This window comes from Podarcis liolepis, assembly GCF_965112155.1.
Source record: "Podarcis liolepis genome assembly, chromosome: 7".
NCBI classification, from domain to species: Eukaryota; Metazoa; Chordata; class Lepidosauria; order Squamata; family Lacertidae; genus Podarcis; species Podarcis liolepis.
The window spans coordinates 21,789,361-21,806,773 of record NC_139561.1 but is presented as its reverse complement, the minus strand read 5'-3'; the positions used below and the strand labels follow the sequence as shown (position 1 = coordinate 21,806,773).

The following is a 17,413-nucleotide window of genomic DNA, read 5'->3' as shown; positions in this document are numbered from 1 at the left end:
TAGAGTGTCAAAATTCAAGCAGATGTGCATAGCTAAACTAAACAGCACCTGTTGCGTTGTGATCATGAGCTGTGAAGGGTCTGAAGTCCTGATGGGTAGGGGCAGCTCAGTATCCTTATTTTTTTATCTTACAGCAAATCCTCTCCACTCATGTCTAGCTGAAGCTTGCAACAACAAGATCTAGAAACTTGAGTTTTTTGGCCGGGGGGCGGGGGCTGATTTGGAACTAGCCACAAACTCACCTTTGTAGTAGTAGTTTGTGTGTTTTTTAGATTGCATGTGGTTTATGTAGGGCAGTGCAGGTAGAGCACTTCAGAACGTCAAAACAACCTACCCTGAAGATTTATAGCCAGCCTTTCTGTTCAAATGGATCTCTGAGGCACCCCAGCAAATCAAAACAGGGAAAGTAAAATAACAGGCAAATTAAGTTGTCGGCAGAAGAGCGTCCCTGTTGGAAATCAGGACAATTATCTCCCATTAAAAGCCTGAGCAAACAAAATGGCTTTTCCCCCCAGGTGCCCGAGAGGAAACATCAGTTGCTAGGAGAGCAAATTTGGAGGAAGCCTTCAGAGGTAAGCTTGTGATTACATGAGCTCTGCATTTACCAAACGGCCTTAGCTCACTGGTAGGGCATCTGCTTTGCATGCAGAAGATCCAGGGTTCAGTCTCCAGGTACGGCTGGGAATGTCCCCTGCCCGAAGCCCTGGAGAGCTGCTGCCAGTCAGTGTAGGCCGTACTGAGCTAGATGGAGCAGTAGTCTGTTCCCAGTTTAAGGCTGCTTTCTGCTTTTCGAATGCCCACGAGTTTTGTCACATGATAGTGGGGGAGTTTGATTCAGTTCAGTTTCAAGGCAGAATCCTTCCTTTCCAAAACCATCAGTGAACCAGAACGCAGCCGTCCTTTGAACTGAAGATTGGAAAAGTGAGTCACTGAAACGAGAGATTCTCCCTCCCCAATCCTGCAGCATTTAACAACAGCCCTTTAAAGTTAGGCCGTGGTTCGCACACTTGCTGAGGTCTGGAGATGACTTTTCAGACAAGGCCATTTAGCTAAGCGCAACTGGAACCAAGGGGATTCCTGTTTGCCTCTTGCTGTGTTAACTGCTAGGCTGTGCTGCCTCTGTCGGTCTCACGAAGCTGAAGTCTGGGCAGAGTTCCACATTGTGTGCAGGGAATCGGAGGCACCACCCTCTTCATACCCCTCCTTGCGACTCTGTCCCAAATTCCATGAATTCATGCGGTTGATACAAATTTAGAAAGGTCTCGCATACTTCCACGGTACAGTGATGTGGTGCAAACCCTGGGTTTCTGTCCTCTTCTCACCCCTTCCCTGGCGTGCATACGTCTTAACGTTAGGAATGCGAAAACTTCCCTCCTGGATCCGATCAAGAGGCCTCCCTGGCCCAGCAACATCCAACCTGATGAGACTTTGGGAAAGCTCTCAGGCAATGAAATTCCCTTCCGAGCCTGTGGGATTTAAAGAACATAAGAACGTGCTGGATCAGGCCAGCGGCTCATGCAGTCTAGCATCCTGTTCTTACAGTGGCTGACCAGATGGCCGTAGAAAAACAAGCAAACAGGACCTGAGGACAAGGGTACTCTCCCCATCTTGCAGTTTCTGGAAAGAGAGATACTGAATCTCAACCATCATGGCTGCTCACCATGGATAAAAATAGTTATATACAGTGTTACATACATTTCAGGTTAAAGACGCTAACCCAGAAATAGTACCTCGGGTTAAGAACTTTGCTTCAGGATGAGAACAGAAATCGGGCTCCGGCAGCAGCGGGAGGCCCCATTAGCTAAAGTGGACCTCCACAACGAATTAAGTACTTGACCCGAGGTACCACTGTATACCGTATTGGCCCAAATATAAGCCGCTCCCTTAAAATTCCATAGGCGCTCACACCCATTCCATTTTACCGTATGTCTGTTTCAGCAGCAATATCGCAAAAGCCAATTATTGTAAGGTCGCTTATATAAGTGAGGCTTATATTCAGGCCAATGCGATATATGCAAGCTATTAACAGGCTCGTTCTCTGAACATAGAGCCTTAAACAGCCAAAGTGGCATCACCCGTGTGGAGGGGGAGGGTGTCAGCAGGCTTGGGGTATCCCTAAGGTTTGTTGAAGTACACAAAAAAGTTTGGTGGTGGGGTTTTGGGGGTGGTTTTGGGGGTAGAACCAAACATAGAACTAATAAAGAGCTGAGCATGCTCAGTGGCCACAGAATGCTGAGCAGGGAAGGGTGGGGAGGAAAATAGTGTGGGGGGGGGACTGGAATGGCATAGCCTTGAAGAGGGCATGGCTGGCGGGAGCATTCCATGCCGCCACATTCTGCTCCCTCTTGCCATTCCTACCCAGGAAGGATGTTGAGATTTTGTGTTTGTGGGTTTTGAGGCATCGCCGTCAAAAGGACAAGATTCTTCAGCATGTGTGTATTTTGTGAAGCTGAAACTCTTACGGCTCACAAGTTCCAGGCCAGATGGTAAGCCTCTCATTTGAAACCGTTCCCGTTTTTTTTTTTAAATCGAGGAAATATATTCTCAACCAATGGCAGCAGCAGAGTCCCTCTGAGCCTGGAATCCGCCCGGCAGTTGGACCACAGCACTTGGGCCCTGTTCCGGGTGGAGTAAATATTTATTTAGGCAAGGATTCCAGAGTCGGGGTGGCGAGAGGATGAAACGAAGGGTGCAGAGTTCAGAGCCCGGCTCTAGGTCTTTTAATCCTGGACTGCAGATGTCTTGGATAAGAGCCTAGAACCTTTTCCCCAGAAAGGGATGGAGCTCAGAGGTTGCAGCAGATGTGGGAATCCTTTGACATTCTGGATGTTGTTGCTGCTGCTGCTGATTCCTCACCCTTTTGCAACGTGAAAACACAATATTAAAAACAGTTTTGTTTTTTGAAAACGTAGTCACGCTGATCGTGCAGAGAACCTCTGGCATTCCAGATGTCTCTGAACTACCACTCCCATCAGCCCCAGCAAGCATAGCCAATGGCCAGAGGGGTGAGGGGAGTTGCAGTCTGGTGACGCCTGGAGTCTCTGAGGGCCACAATCCTGACATCTAGACTACTGGGCTACATGGAACTAAGGGTCTGACCCCTCCTGTGTCTTAAGGGAAGGGCCCATAGTGGTAGAGCCCCTGCTTTGCATGCAGAAGGTCCCAAGTTCAAATCCCCAGCATCTCAGGGTAGGGCCGCGAATGCCCCCTGCCCAAAGGCCTGCAACAACCTTCCATTGCTATTCTTTCCCTTGCGCTTGAGATTTTCAGGTAGACTGCCCCTGTACAAGGAGTGTCTGTTCCCAATTATCATGGAAGAGCTGAAAGGGTCCCTGAGGATCATCTAATCCAGCGATGTCCAAACTTGGCCCTCCAGCTGTTTTGGGACTACAACTCCCATCATCCTTAGCTAACAGGACCAGTTGTCAGGGATGATGGGAATTGTGGTCCTGAAATAGCTGGAGGGCCAAGTTTGGCCATCACTGATCTAATCCAACCCAACCCCCTGCAATGTAGGGATATGCAGCTGTACCGTAAAGGGATCGAACCTACACAAGAGTTTGATGGCTCTTCTGTGGTTGCTTTAGTTGAGATTCCTGCATTTCAGGGGGTTGGACTAGATGACCCTTGGGGTCCCTTACAACTCTATGATTCTGTGACCTTGGCATTATGAGCACCACTCCCTTCACCAGAACGGATGCGCTGCCTTGCAGGATCAAACCTCAGGCCTGCATCCAATCCTATTCCTACTTGGGAGAAGACCCATTGAATGCAATGAGCATGGCTAACCTAGGCCCATTCACTTCAATGGGTCTACTCCGAGTAGGACTTAGCTGGACAAGATCCAAGGCCCATAAAGTCCTGAGTTCTGTTGACTAGGCTGAGCTGTTATTTTCAACAGATCTACCATTAATTTCAGTAGACCTACTCAAGAAGTATGCAGTGGTGCCCCGCAAGACGAATGCCTTGCAAGACGGAAAACTCGCTAGACAAAAGGGTTTTCCGTTTTTGAGCTGCTTCGCAAGACGAATTTCCCTATGGGCTTGCTTCGCAAGACGAAAACGTCTTGCAAGTTTGTTTCCTTTTTCTTAACACCGTTAATACAGTTGCGACTTGACTTCGAGGAGCAACTCATAGAATGCAGTGTACATCGTAGCCTTTTTTGAGGTTTTTAAAGACTTTGGTGATTTTTGAAGCTTTTCCAAAACTTCTTTTGCAGCCATTTGGTAAGTTAAGCTTTTAAAACTTTTTTGGGGGGGGGTTTGGATTTTGGGTTGGGGTGTTTGGAATTCAAGGACTTGGTGTTGGGAAGGGGTTTGCAAGAATCTGGAAGCTTGTGTGGTTTTTTCTGCATTTTTTATGATTTTCTGTGACCATTGGGCCACTCTGCTGTTTTTTTAAAAAAATTCTGGGTTTGAATTTTGAAATGCTCTTTACACTATGTGTGACTTTAAAGAGCACTTAATAAACTCTTGTTGTACCAAATTTGGCTTTGTTTGGACTTTTTTGACCATAGGAACGCATTAATTGATTTTCAATGCATTCCTATGGGAAACCGTGCTTCGCAAGACGAAAAATTCGCTAGATGAAAAAATTCGCAGAACGAATTAATTTCGTCTTGCGAGGCACCACTGTAGATTACTTGGATGAGCCCTGTTGTAAATAATTTGAGAGCTGGGAACTTCCTGATCTACTGTAAATCACCCAGCAGATCCTGCTCTGCCTTCTGTCCAACCCTGAGATAGCAGGACAATTCCCATGTGTGCGTGTATGTGTGTGTTTAATTAGTCATGATAGTTTTTTGAATGGAGCCTCCTTGCTCAGGAGCAGTTGACCTCTTGATACCAGAATGTGGGGTTGGGGCAAACAGGTAGGCAGTCCCCTTCCCATCCTACTAGTGAGCTTCCTACACATCTGGCCGGACACTGTTGACTTCTTCTCAATGAGCGTGTGTGTATGTGCGCTCTCTTTTTAATCCACGAGGTGGCGCCGCGATACTACCCAAGTTTAAATGAGCGTGATGGATCCCTCAAGCCATTTACCTATACCTTGCATCCGATTGCTAGGGATTCTCAGTTCAGAAGTGTTCTCCATTTCTCTTGTCTCACCTGGCCAGCGGAGAAAGTAGAGAAGGAGGAGAAATAATAATGCTTCTTGCATGCGCTGTTTGATCTCTTCCCACTAGTCCAGGGGTCAGCAACATTTTTCAGCCGTGGGCCGTTCCACCGTTCCCCAGAGATGCATTTTAAATAAAAGCACACATTCCAATCATGTAAAAACACCAGGCAGGCCCCACAAATAACCCAGAGGTGCATTTTAAATAAAAGGACACATTCTATTCATGTAAATCATGTTGCTTCCCGGACAGTCTGTAGGCCGGATTGAGAAGGCGATTGGGCCACATCCAGCCCACAGGCCTTAGGTTGCCTACCCCTGCACTAGTCTGCACACCCTTTGGGGACCATGGGGAGGCATAACTCGGTGGCAAAATACTTGCTCCAGGTTCATGGCATCTGCAGGTGAGAAGGATCAGGTGATGGGAAAGATCTCTGCTGGAGCCCCTGGAGTGTTGCTGCCTGGGAGCCAGTGTGGTGTAGTGGTTAAGAGCGGTAGACTCGTAATCTGGTGAACTGGGTTCGATTCCCCGCTCCTCCACATGCAGCTGCTGGGTGACTTTGGGCTAGTCACACTTCTCTGAAGTCTCTCAGCTTCACCTCACAGAGTGTTTGTTGTGGGGAAGGAAGGGAAAGGAGATTGTTAGCTGCTTTGAGACTCCTTAGGGTAGTGATAAAGCGGGATATCAAATCCAAACTCTTCTTCTTCTTCTTCTTCTGTCAGAGTAGGCATGGGGTAGATCTGGGGTCTACTACCCCTAGTGTTGAAATCTGTAGGCTTCTGAATACCAGTTGCTGGAAGACACAGGAGAGGAGAGGGCTCTTGGCTCCTGCTTTTGAGCTTCCCAGAGGCATGTGGCTGGCCACAGGATGCTGAACTAGATTTGGCCTGATTCATTAGAACAGAGTTTCCCAATTCTTTCAGCTTATCTGGAAGCAGTTTCACACATCAATAGATCTTTTGTGTCTAAAATAACTTTAAAACGGGAAGGCGCTATAGACCAGTGTTTTCAAAACTTGGGTCTCCAGTTGTTGTTGGACTACAGCTCCCATCATCCATAGTTGGGGAGACCAGTGGTCAGGGATGATGGGAGTTGTAGTCCAACAACAGCTGGAGACCCAAGTTTGGGAAGCCCTGCATTTAATTCTTCCTCCTCTCCCTCCCAGTTCCTGCTTAGCCACTGCATTGCTTTGAAAAAAATGTTGTTGGCATCCGTCTGTCTCCAGAGACAATGGAGTGCGCTTCCAGGGGTGAAGTGAAACCACTGCAAAAGTGACGTTCCCCAGGGCACAAGTCTGGGCAGGGTGTATGGACAGTTGGATCGCAACAACTTACAAAATAAATCCTTCTCATGGCACTCCTCCTTGCATTGCTTTTAAAGTCTTGATTGAAAAGTCCAGTGCTTAACTCTTTCTTTGAAAGGGGGGCCCTTTAACAAACATCTTTTATGACGAGAGATTCTCCTCCTGCAAGCCGGCATTGCAGAAAATGAAACACAGCCGAGACGATTCTCAGCTTGTGTTCTTCAACAGTGAAGAACTGCATTCCTATTAATGGATGCACCTAATGTATTCCCGTTCCTTTTAATGGGTGCTCTCTGAATCAAACTTTATTGGATACAACCCAAAGACAATGTTGTATTGACCTTCTAAAACTGTAGAAGAACGTGGCCCTTCATACCTCTTTACATGGCCCTCAAAACTCTTCCCCAAGCCACCCCCCCTGCTTTACCCCCCCCCTTGAGTGCTTTTGTCTGGTTGGAAACATTTCCTCGGACTCTGATTGTGCCTCTTGCTTCTTTTTATGGAGGGCAAAGACGTGTGTGTAGAAACCAGCCTACTGTACACAGGCAAAATTTGCATCCGTTGCTCCGCCCAGGTTTGCCTCTGGCCCCGCCCACCACTCATTTGGAAAGTTGTCCAGAAGGGAATGTGGCCCTTGCAATAGATTCCTTATCTCTGCTGTAGGGGCTTCGGATGAGATTTGGTGAGAGCGAATGTCTTTTTTGTAGTCATTTTTCAATATGGAAGAGAGGATGGCAACAAATTGTTGTAGCGCGGAGTGGCACATTTTAGAATTCCATCTGCTCCATTCTTCCTCCCCAGTTTTCTCACGCCCCAATAGCTGATCAGTGGTAGGTGTGCAGGAGAAACTTGAGTTTTGTTTCCATTTTTACAAGAAACAACCCAATTCTCATCTTTCCAGTCGGTGTGCGCAAACTGAAACATCACTATCCCTTGAAGTTCACACGTCCTCAAATTTTGCAATGCAGCTGTCCTAGTGAAAATAACCTTAAAAAATGCATGGCATGAGTGGAAATGCCTTGCAAAAATGTGCAGGTAAGCCCAAACTAAAAAAAACGATGAATTTTCATGGGCGTTTTATTTCATAAAATTCATAAACCACTTGATTCTTTTTTTAAAAAAACCTGACAACAACCCAAAGTGGTTTACAAAAACATAGCATAAAATAATTAGTAAAAACCAATCATATGTTCAAAAAATCAAAACCAGCAATAAACGAAAAACGCACCAGCATTCTAGAGATCTGGGTAGAATTTTTCAAACAACGATGTTCTTTAGCTGGTGCCAAAAAGAGTACAGTGGTGCCCCGCAAGATGAATGCCTCGCAAGACGGAAAACTTGCTAGACGAAAGAGTTTTCCGTTTTGGAGGTGCTTCGCAAAACGAATTTCCTATGGGCTTGCTTCGCAAGACGAAAATGCCTTGCGAGTTCCTGCGGGTTTTTCCCCTCCCCCCCTTTTTCTAAGCCGCTAAGCCGCTAATCAGCTGATCCGATAAGCCGCTAAAAGCCGCTAATAGCTCTAATCCGCTAATCCGTCAATGGGCTTGCTTCACAAGACGAAAAAACCGCTAGACGAAGAGAATCACAGAACGGATTCTTTTCGTCTTGCGAGGCACCACTGTACGGTGAGGGTATCAATAGGCAGGGAGGTTCAAATTGTAGGTGCAGTTGCACTAAAAGATGGATTTCTTACAGACGCAGAACCGGAATCATGTGGCACTTGTAACAACAGATTGAAGCGGTTGAAAGGCACCCTCGAAAATAAACTGATCCCAAGTTGTTAAGGGCTTTGTGCACCAATAGCAACACCTCGAACTTGACCCTGTGGCAAACCAGCAGATCAGGTGTTAGACCTCGCTCCTATCAGCATTATGCACTTCCTGTGAAGGAAGGGGGGAAAAGTTTCGAAATGCTGAATGTTGTGGTCAGTCCAGAACCTGAGAGGCCAGGGTTTCAAATCCCCGCTCGGTTATGAAGCTCGCTGGGCGGCCTGGGGGCCAGTCACTGCCTCTTAGCTGGACCTACCTCACAGGGTCGTTGTGGGGAATTAAAGGGGGGGATAAACCACATGAACCGCCTTGAGCTCCTGGGGGTGGGGGAAGGTGGGATATACTGTAAATGCAATAAATAAATACAGTGGTACCTCGGGTTAAGTACTGTATTTTTCGCTCTATAAGACGCACCAGACCACAAGACGTACCTAGTTTTTGGAGGAGGAAAACAAGAAAAAAACTATTCTGAATCTCAGAAGCCAGAATAGCAAGAGGGATCGCTGCACACTGAAAGCGGCAATCCCTCTTGCTGTTCTGTCTTCTGGGATAGCTGCGCAGCCTGCTTTCGCTCCATAAGGCGCACACACATTTCCCCTTACTTTTTAGGAGGGAAAAAGTGAGTCTTATAGAGCAAAAAATGCGGTACTTAATTTGTTCTGGAGGTCCGTACTTAACCTGAAACTGTTCTTAACCTGAAGCACCACTTTAGCGAATGGGGCCTCCTGCTGCTGCACAATTTCTGTTCTCATCCTGAAGCAAAGTTCTTAACCTGAAGCACTATTTCTGGGTTAGCGGAGTCTGTAACCTGAAGTGTATGTAACCTAAAGCAGTGTTTCCCAACCTTTTTTGGGCAAAGGCACACTTGTTTCATGAAAAAAATCTCGAGGCACACCACCATTACAGCCCCGTGACGTCAGCGCGCAGCGTCACGCCGGGAGGGACATGAATTGCTAGCAAATTACATAATCACCTCCTTGAGTGCTGGCTCATCTTCTCCGAAGGCAGAACCCCATTAATTAACAGCACAGACTCACACCATAGCCAAGACGAGGGGGGAAAACCTCAGTCATGCACAGTCATGCACATGTGGGGGCTAAATGAGGATGAAGACCGGGCAGAGAGCAGGGTTCAAATCACCCCACCTGGCCAGGACAATCCCTGGGTGCTCCCTTGGGCCACTCGCCTGACCCACCTCGCAGGGCTGTTGTTGCGAGGATAACACGGGGAGAACCACGCGCGCCCCCGGGAGCTCCTTGGAGGAGAAAGCGGGCGATGAATGCAATGCACGAAATATATGAGAGGCGACCAGGTTTTGCAGGTGAGGGGCCCCCGCCAGCCTCCGCTTCCAACACCCGGCGCAACGACGCCGAAGTTTCCCCCCGGGCTCGGCTTGGGGAGCAGCGCTGCTCCCCCCCGGCTCCCCTTCGCCCTCCCGGCTCTCTCTGCCGCCCACTGGGGACCCCCCTCACCTTCCAAGTCCGGAGCGCCGGTGGAAGTTGCATGCATGCATGCAGGGCACCGCGTTGCCATTGCATTGCACTGCACTCCATGCAACGCCTGCGCGCATGCATTGCCTTGCACGCCCGCCAAGGGGTCTCACCGCGGTCCGATGCGTCCCCTCCGGCATGGATGCAGCATTGCAAAAATAAAAAACCCCCGACGCAGCCCTATCTGGGGGGCATCCGCCGCTCCGCCTCCGCAGGGATCCCCGGGCTCCATCCTGCCGCCCGATCTCCACGGGGGCACAGGCAGGCTGCGCGGGGTCTGCGCTGAAGAGCCCCTGCCCGCCCGCCCGCCGCCGCTGCGCTCATTCCATGGCCGGGAGAAGAGCGCTTCAAACAAAACGCCCGGCCCGCCAGGCCACGCTGGGAAACGTAGTTTGCGCACCCCGCGCGGGCGCGGAGCCCAAGGGCGAGGGGACTACGGATCCCGGCAGCCCCCGCGCCGGGGACGGAGGGGGAGAGGCCGGGTGCAGGGATGGAGGGACGGGTGGGCGAGCGAGTGAGTGAGTGGCAGCCGCCAAGCCTTGGCCGAGAGCCAGGAAGGGCCTCGGAGGAGGAGGAGGAGGAGGGAGGCGCAGAGCGGGAGGGAGGGAACCCCAGGGGTCATCTAGTGACGGCGCCCCAATCGAAAATTTGACTTTAAAAAAAAAATCTTTCAATTTTTTTAATTTTTCCCGCGGCACACCAGGCAACATCTCGCGGCACACTAGTGTGCCGCGGAACAGTGGTTGGGAAACACTGACCTAAAGCATATGTAACCCGAGGTACCACTGTAAAGATAAATAATGAAAAGGCAGACCATCCCTAGGACACCCTGGTTAGAAACCCAGCCGAGGACCAGGCATAGGCAAACTCAGCCCTCCAAAATGTTTTGGGACTACAACTCCCATCATCCCTGACCACCGGTCCTGTTAGCTAGGGATGATGGGAGTTGTAGTCCCAAAACCTCCGGAGGGCTGAGTTTGCCTATGCCTGCCCAGAACCTTCCTGGACTGGATAGCTCAGTTGGTTAGAGCGTGCTGCTGATAACGCCAAGGTTGCAAGTTCGATCCCCGTATGGGACGGCTGCATGTTTCTACATTGCCGGGGGTCAGACTAGATGATCCTCAGAGCCCCTTCCGACTCTATGATTCTATGAATGGATAAATATTTAACAGGCTCCCCCCCTCCACCTCCCGGCTGCTTCCAGCTCACATCATCTTTTCTCCTGCCCTTCCCCTTGCATAAATAGCTATCTTGCATTCCTCGAGAACTATGTAGCAAGCCATTCTCCGCTAATAATATTTAACTTTCCTTGGCGTCTCCTGGCAGTTTTTGTTCAGGTTAGTTGTAGACGGCCCCGCGAGTTTGTAAGTGTACTTGATGACACGTTAATAGGACGATCTGTCATATTGCAGCTAAACAGCCCAGACGGTTCCGCAGACCGTGGCAAGGATTGGCGTTCTTTGCGACGGATCTTTCCTCCCCCCCCCCGCCTGCCTAGAACACACCTAACATTTCCGCACCCCTCAGAAAGGCCCGGAGTCTGCATGCAACTTTTCCTTAAGCATGTCTAGAGTCGAACCTTTTAAGTATTCGGCACCAAAAGGTAAACAAACCCAAAGCCAAGCTGACCTGGCAGCTGCAATTGGGATAAATTATGGGGATGTCAGTATTTTTATTTTAATACTTTTTAAATGCTTATTACAATGTGTTGCAAACCTTATTGCTGCAGGGAACTCCCCCCGTCCCCATCCCAGATCTGCCTGCTAAAGAACACCCCAGGTTTGTTAAAAAATGAAATGAATGAATATCAGCTTGTGAAGGATGTCCTAACTTAGCCCAGGCTCATATAAATGTAGATGAGATCATGGAGCTGTATTTATTGTTGTTAATAATAATAATAATAATAATAATAATAATAATAATAATGTATTTATTAAATTTGTATACCATCCTATACCCGCAGGTCTCAGGGCAGTTTGCAACATAGAATCACAATTTAAAATATCACAGAATACATAATAAAAATAAGAACAAGAACAACTCAATAATACTCTCTCCCCAACACATTTTAAAAGAGCGTTGGATGTCAATCAGCTGAAGAGTTGGAAGGTACCCCAAGGGTCATCTAGTCCAGGCACCCCCAAACTCGGCCCTCCAGATGTTTTGGGACTACAACTCCCATCATCCCTAGCTAACAGGTCCAGTGGCCAGGGATGATGGGACTTGTAGTCCCAAAACATCTGGAGGGCCGAGTTTGGAGATGCCTGATCTAGTCCAACCCCCTGCAATGCAGATGCTCCCCCCCCCCCACCTCCGAAGATTCAAAAGGAAAAATGGGAGAAAAATGTAGATGGAAATAAACCAAAATTAAATCCAGCAAGCAAATGTGAAGTTCAGTGTTTAGGCAAAGCAACAACCGAATGCACAGAAAGTACAGAAGAGGGGGCGCTGTCTGGCTTGGCAGTGGCCAATACGAAAAGGCTGTTGGGATTGCAGCCATTCACAAGGTGTGCAGCTTAGGGGGCACAGCTGAGTAGCGGAGCACCTGCTTTGCATGCAGAAGGTCCTAGGTTGATTCCTTGGCATCTCCAGGTAGGGCTGAGAGAGATCCATGTCCGAATCCGTGGAGAGTCACTGCCAGTCAGTGAAGACCTGACTCAAAATGGCAGCTTCCTAGATTGCTCGTCTGACCGTGAGTTGGCAGCGTGATGCAGCTGCAAAAAGGGCGAATGCGATTTTAGGCTCCACGAGTTTCCAACTATGATTAGTCCCACTTTTATTCTGCGCTGACCAAACCTCCTCCTTTGAGGCACCACACTTTAAGGAAGGTTGCAGATGGATTGGAATGGGCTGCTGGAGGGCCACAGAGGCGATTTGGGGGGTAGAGAAAATAAAGAAACATTACTGAACCTGGATGAGCCTGGAGAGGAGAAGACAAGGGGAGGCACGATCGCCCTCTTCTCTGTTGCCCCTTGTAGAACTCAGTAGGAGGGTGACTTGGCTATGCCTGCCATTGTCTCTGGCGCCACCTACTGTCAGGCTCCCTGCTTTCTACCCTACCAGTCCCAATAGGCACCAGCCCTCACTGATTAAAATAGGTAGGTAGAATAGATTAAACCGTTCACTGTCTGGAGAAGCAATCTGACCCGGGAGAACACAACATTGCCATTCCTGTACCCTGTTATTTCAGAGTATTGGCAACCGTCCATTCAAGCCAATGTTGTTCTAGTCTAACACTGTGGGGGTATTGTTTTTGTCTGTTATTGCGGCTTGCGTTTTTGTGTTTATATTATATAGTTATGTTTGCGTTTTTATATAGTAAACCACCCTGTGATCCTTGGATGATGGGCAGTATAGAACTTTAATAAATAATAATCTCCAGGTAGGGCTGTTGTTGTTTAGTCGTTTAGTCGTGTCCGACTCTTCGTGATCCCATGGACCAGAGCACACCAGGCCCTCCTGTCTTCCACTGCCTCCCGCAGTTTGGTCAAACTCATGCTAGTAGCTTCAAGAACACTATCCAACCATCTCGTCCTCTGTTGTCTCCTTCTTCTTGTGCCCTCCATCTTTCCCAACACCGGGGTCTTTTCCAGGGAGTCTTCTCTTCTCATGAGGTGGCCAAAGTATTGGAGCTTCAGCTTCAGGATCTGTCCTTCCAGTGAGCACTCAGGGCTGATTTCCTTCAGAATGGATCGGTTTGATCTTCTTGCAGTCCATGGGACTCTCAAGAGTCTCCTCCAGCACCATAATTCAAAAGCATCAATTCTTCAGGTAGGGCTGACCCCTATCTGAATCTCTGGACAGCCTCTGCAGCGGTCAGTGTCAGCAACATCGAGCTGAAAAGACCAACGGTCTGGCTCAGTAGAAGGCAGCTTCCTATATCTTAAGGGAAGGAGTTGTAGCTCAGTAGCAAAGCACCTGCCTTGCAGGCAGATGGTCTCAGGTTCAATCCCTGCCATCTCCAGGCAGTGCTACGAATGTCCCCTGCCTGACATCCTGGGGGCTGCAGCCAGCCAGTGTAGACAATACAGGGCTAGTAGGACCAGTGGCCTAAGTCAGGAGAAGCCAGCTGTCTACATTCTTAAAAGGCAGGTAGCCAGCTTCATCATCATCATCATATTTTTTATTTATATCCCGCCCTCGCCAGCCAGAGCCGGGCTCAGGGTGGCTAACACCAGTAAAATTACAGTAAAATCATAATAGGGCGGCGGGGGGGGGGGAACCAATTTCAAAATCCAGGTTAAAATGCAGTTTAAAATGCAGTCTCATTTTAAAAGTAGCCCATAGATCCAAACCATAAGGGGAGGGAAAACATAAGGGTCATACTGAGTCCAAACCAAAGGCCAGGCGGAACAGCTCTGTCTTGCAGGCCCTGCGGAAAGATGTCAAGTCCCGCAGGGCCCTCGTCTCTTGTGACAGAGCGTTCCACCAAGTCGGGGCCAGTACTGAAAAGGCCCTGGCTCTAGTTGCGACCAATCTAACCACCTTGCGACCTGGGACCTCCAAAATGTTGTCATTTGTGGACCTTAAGGTCCTCCGCGGGGCATACCAGGCGAGGCAGTCCCGTAGGTACGTGGGTCCTAGGCCACTGAGGGCTTTAAAGGTCAAAACCAGCACCTAAAACCTGACTCTGTACACCACCGGGAGCCAGCGCAGTTGGTAAAACACTGGATGAATGTGATCCCGTGGCAAGGACCCTGTAAGGAGTTTCTGCACCTGCTGGAGTTTCTGGGTCAGCTTCAAGGGCAGCCCCATGCAGAGCGAGTTACAATAATCAAGCCTGTTGAATAATAGAGGACAAGCCTGTTGATGGCAGAGGCAGTAAGCCAGCCCTGTTGCATTTGGGTGCCTGGGCGCCTTTCCTAAAGTCCTGCCCTTCTGGTGCCACTGCATGAAACCTCATTGATTGCCCTTTCTCCTGTGCTCCCAGTTCAGAGCTGGATCGCCAACATGCCAAGATCTGCCCTTGACCTCAGCGAACCCGCATCCCTCACTTTGTTAAGTCCGGCAAGGTGCTATACCTTGGATAGCTCCGTTGGCAAAGAGCGAGACTCTTAATCTCAGGGTTGTGGGTTCGAGTCTTGCAGAAGATTCCTGCATTGCAGGGGGTTGGACTAGATGACCCTTGTGGTCCCATCTCTTCCCAAATTCTATGAAAGGTAACAGTGCTCCATTGATACAGCGTTCTCTGCTGAGAAGCGGCGATCCCAGTCTGAGATAATGGGGAAGAGAGTTTTTGGAAGGGGCTAGGTGGGAGGGAACGCGCAGAGAGACATTTCTGATTTAAATGTTCTTTGGCACAGAGAAAGATTCCACTTATCCACCAGTCTCCCCTTAATAGGAGTCTGAAAAGACCAGCCCCAACAGCTCATTAGAATGCGATCCCTCCCTCTCTGGCTGGGTCTCACCTCCCTCCCTCCTTCAAGTTGATGGGAAACTCTCCCACAAAACTAGTATTTATTTGCCGAGCTACAACCAAGGAGGCTTTTGCCGGTCTGCCGCTGGCGGGAAAGGAACGGAGAGCAGACGGGCATTTGGAAAACGGTCGAGAGCAAAAAAAGAGAGAGACCCAATTAGAGAGAGAACGAGGATTTGGACCCCGGTGTTTGGAGTTAACGGGATCGAGGCTGGGAAGGTTGTTTTCTTCCCTGCGGAGGGGATTGCCAAATCGTTCATCTACAAATTTCTGCGCCCAGAAAAAGTGAGATAGCTGACTTTGAGCACTTTTGATGCCTTTGAGAGCTTCCCAGTTCAATTGGTTTCAACATCTGCAAACAGGATGGTTTCCCACTAGTAAGGATCGGACCTTTTTTTCTTGCTGAGTTCAAGGTGGACAGAGAGCGAAGGCTGAGTGGATGTTTTCCGTGTCAGGAGGCGAACTTTCCCAGCAAGCGGCAAAGATCAAAAATTCGTGAGGGTGCTCACCGCCCCCACCCTCAATCTGCTTTCAATTCCTTGTGTGCGTGGTTTTATTTTGCTATTTCTTCCCTTCACCAGCTGCTGATTTGAATCTAGAGGTCTGAAGACGTTTGGGTGAGGAAGGAGACTTAAATGTGAAATACTGGACAGGTGTCCACTGAACTCCACCAGTCAGTCAGATTCTGGGTTTGCGTCTTCCCAAGCTGATGTTATCAAGGAGTAACTTCAAACCGTGAGTTGTTTTGGCTGTGCAAAACCTGATCAACCACCTGTTCCAAAGGGGCATCAAATTTGCTCACCGCGATCATTCTCTGCCCACGAACGGACTCAGCTGGCAAGGCCAGGACTAAACTGCATTGCACGTTTGGTTTTTTAAGAGGCGAAAGGAAGCAAACCACGTTTCTCTCCGAAGACTCACAGGCATTTTGATTTTCCTCTCTGGAGGGTGTTCTCTCTCTCTCTCTCCATTTGAAAGATGTCCGGCAAAGCCAAGATAAAATGTTGGACTTGGATAGTTTTGGCAGCCTTGGTGTGCCAAGAGTTTTCCCACATCCGAGTCGCGGTGGCCAAGAAAGAGAGAAAGAAGCCAAAGGAGCCTAATCAGTACACAGAGCCTTTCAACGGGACTCTTTCCAACAGCGAAGAACTCAACACACACTCCAAGGTAGCTATCCAAATATATATGCTTGTTCTCAGCTCCTCTTTGCAGTCAATCCTCAAGCGTCAGGTGGAGGGGGGTGGGGTGGAATCTCTTTTTAAAAATATATTTTTCATCCATGTGACAGCACAGTTGGATTCCCATTTCACAGATGGGGAAAACTGAGGATGACGTAAAGTTAGGTGGCCAAGGCACAGAACCTAAACACAGGCAGGGTTAAGAAGAGATAATTTCATTTCCATGCCACTCAAGTTTGACAATAGCTCTGTTTGCTGAAGGTTGTTCTTTAAATGCATGAAAAATTCTCACTTTTCTTTCTTTTTTTTTTTTTTGGTGTGCACTTTCTGAAAAATTATGCATTTTGTATGCCTTTGCTACTTAAGGATAACACCGCTTTGTAGGTGTTTTCCCACCATAAAATGCCATTTTTTAAAAAAAATCGGAATTGGAAGAAGCACGCAACCCATTTTGTTAACTCTGTTCTGATCAGTTTGTGAATTAGGTCAGAGGTCAGTTTCTTTAAAATGCAAAACAAATAAAATTCCCCTCCATCCCAATTCAGGGGGCTGCTCTGTGGGCTCAGTGAGGATGTGTTTAGTAGACCCCGGGAGCAGGCTTTAAAATAAGGCTGCCGGCTGTTGCTGTGACTCCAATGCCCATCATCCCCAACCAACATGGCCAGTGGTCAGGGATGATGGGAACTGTAGTCTCAACAGCAATCAGAGGCCAACAGTTTCCCCTGTCAGTGTTGAGGTCAGAGATATGAGTGCCTAATCGCTGTGTCCAGCTAAGTTCTACTCAGATCAGGTCCATTGAAATGAATGGACCTGGGTTAGTCATGTCCATTAACTTCTATTTTGAGTAGATCTAGCTTTGGAGCCAACTCTATGGGAGCAAAGAGCGCAGCCTCATTTTCCGAGGTGATTTTGGGATGTCAGGAGATGGTGCCTCCATCATACCCGGCTCATTGGCTTCCCAGAGATAATCCAATTTATAGGGATGGGTGAGCTTGTCGATTTTGATTTTGCCCATTTTTGTTTCTCCCAGGTTCTCATTTTTCCAACCTTTAGTTCAGTTCTTCACATTTTTCACATCCATTTGGGATTATTACTTTTTAAGAAAATGGTCTGCATCTTAGTATATGTTTCTACCTTGTGT

The 17,413-nt window shown here is 48.5% G+C and overlaps 1 protein-coding gene across 3 annotated transcripts in view; it reads left to right on the top strand.

Moving 5' to 3' along the window:
• The first annotated feature begins 520 nt into the window (after nt 1-520).
• The window catches only part of C1QTNF12 (C1q and TNF related 12), a 52,773-nt gene continuing 35,880 nt past the window's right edge, over nt 521-17,413 (top strand). Inside the window, exons 1-2 of one of the 3 annotated variants that reach the window (XM_083513262.1) lie at nt 521-572; nt 15,676-16,261. In XM_083513262.1, coding sequence (XP_083369388.1) covers nt 16,073-16,261 — 189 coding nt within the window. In that variant the 5' untranslated portion in view covers nt 521-572; nt 15,676-16,072. Of the gene's footprint in view, nt 573-14,992; nt 16,262-17,413 lie in introns of those variants that run through there. The other 2 variants (XM_083513263.1, XR_014528428.1) reach the window with 2 other exon arrangements.